This window comes from Geospiza fortis, unplaced genomic scaffold (genome assembly GCF_000277835.1).
Source record: "Geospiza fortis unplaced genomic scaffold, GeoFor_1.0 scaffold55, whole genome shotgun sequence".
Lineage (NCBI taxonomy): Eukaryota > Metazoa > Chordata > Aves > Passeriformes > Thraupidae > Geospiza > Geospiza fortis.
Genome location: NW_005054308.1, coordinates 11,937,118 through 11,939,049, shown reverse-complemented (window position 1 = coordinate 11,939,049; position 1,932 = coordinate 11,937,118). Strand labels below are relative to the sequence as shown.

Genomic DNA, 1,932 nt, shown 5'->3' with positions numbered 1-1,932 from the left:
CACCTGCACGGCCCGCACGGAAAGGTGTCCCCCGGATCTGAGCCCAGCCCGAGCCTGGGCGGGCACGGCACGGGCGCTCCCTGGCTGCGGAACGCTCGCCCAGTGAACGGCACGGAGCAACCTGAGCTCGGAGCTGCTCTCCCCCCGCGGCCGGTACTTACGGTAGAAGACATATTCGGTGTAGCTGGACCAGACCTTGTCGTCTGTGTACTGGTTGACGAAGGAAGCCGTCACCGAGGAGTTACAGGCCACCATGTGGAATCCACACTCGGACAACATGTCAAAAGCCCTCTCCAGGTGCTTGAACTTGAGATAAAACCTGGAGGTGTACCTTTCTGGAGCCCTGTCCGGGTCTCTGCTTTCATTCAAACTTTCTCCAAAAACCTCTTTGACCAAAGAAATCCTTCCACAAACCAAAATCCTTGGGACCCTCCTGAATTTGGCATCTGCTTGGCTCTCCCTGCCAATGGTGCATGAGCCACGGTAGCCGATGGTGATGAATCCCCACTTGCGGTCGGGCGGCAGGAGAGATGAGGGGGGGCAGATTCTGGTGTCACTGCCCTGGGACACCTCTTCGTAGTCACTGTGGCAATAATCATCAGGGCTTTGCTTGCTGTCATCAGGAGTCAGGATCTTGACCAAGTCTGGGAGCTGGAAGTACTCAGCCTCCCTCCTGAGCCTTCCCTTCTCTGGGAAGTGGTCAGGCAGAACCACTTGCTTGTCCCTGAGATAGTCCAGAATATAGCGGAACAGGAAACCATCTCTGTCGATGAAGAATCTTCCCTTGGAGTCCTTGGCCAGATCGTTGGCTGTGTCTCTCTTTGGGGTGAACATTTTCCAGAGCAGGGAGTGAGGGGTGCCAACCAAGGTGGAGTGGCGAGTGAAGTAAACCTGGCCGCCCACGTTGAGCTCCACCACCTCGGGGAAGGAGTGCAGCCCCGGCCCCTGCTCCCGAGCAGGAAGGTAAGTCCTGCAGTTGCCACTTAGAGCCATTGTAGTTTAAACTGGAAATCAGCAGCACGGAGAAGCAGTACTATCAATCACATCAGAGCGTAGAATAAAGCTCCCAACATTAAGAAGAAACAAGGGGGAAACAAGAATTGAGAAAATAAAAATAACCAATAGGATTGTTTAAAAGAAAAATCTGAATTGTCCATGAGTGACAGCGTGGCAGAAGTGGTTTATACACAGAGCCATGGAGGCTGGAGGCTGGAGAACAATCACCTCATGACATGCAATCACATCATCAGATCTTCCAACAAAGCCATCAAAATCAAGGTCAAGCCAAGCCTATGGTCATTCACAGGTCTGTGAAAAGGGAAAACAAAACAAGGCACAAATTACTCTTTAAGCGTCACAGCTGCTGCAACAGAGAAAAGCAGAGCAGTTTGTAGAGCCAAGCTAAATCTGCTAAATAGGTCTCTTTATTTTGGCAAGTTCTACGCTTCTATTTCACAAGTATTCGTCAATGGAAGGTCTACATATGACTTTACTGTTTAAAAGAAACTGCAGATATCATCTTTAAAGAAACATCTAAATTAGACATGCACATGAGGGAACAAGAACAGGGAGTCTTACCTTGGTAACAATTAATGCATAGCTCTTGTAAAGAAAACCAAAATGTCAAGACACTCAGAACACACATACAGGCACACAGGGTCCGGGTAGTGTGAATCCGATCCCAGCAAGGGACAGCAAAGGCAAGAGAAGTGCTCTTAGCAGCATCCACGGAGGTCTCAAGTGTTAAACCGAGTCACAGGGAAGTTAACCGTGGCGGGTGACGAGGAAACCAGTACATACAGCACGGCGGAAGAAAATAAATAAATAAATAAACAAACAAATGAATAAATAAAATAATTCCCGAGTGGATGCGCAGGGCTGGGGGAGCGGGAGGGCAGCGGGGGCCGGCCCCGATGACTTGCAGAAAGCCCG

At 50.3% G+C, this 1,932-nt stretch overlaps 1 protein-coding gene across 1 annotated transcript in view; it reads right to left on the bottom strand.

Annotated features, from left to right (window-relative positions):
• The window catches only part of KCTD16 (potassium channel tetramerization domain containing 16), a 55,301-nt gene extending 53,402 nt beyond the window's left edge, over positions 1-1,899 (bottom strand). The window contains exons 1-2 of the mRNA XM_005418831.2: positions 1,579-1,899; positions 162-1,308 (exon numbers count right to left, since the gene is read on the bottom strand). Coding sequence (XP_005418888.1) covers positions 162-993 — 832 coding nt within the window. The 5' untranslated portion in view covers positions 994-1,308; positions 1,579-1,899. The remainder of the gene's footprint in view (positions 1-161; positions 1,309-1,578) is intronic.
• Positions 1,900-1,932: the final 33 nt, after the last annotated feature.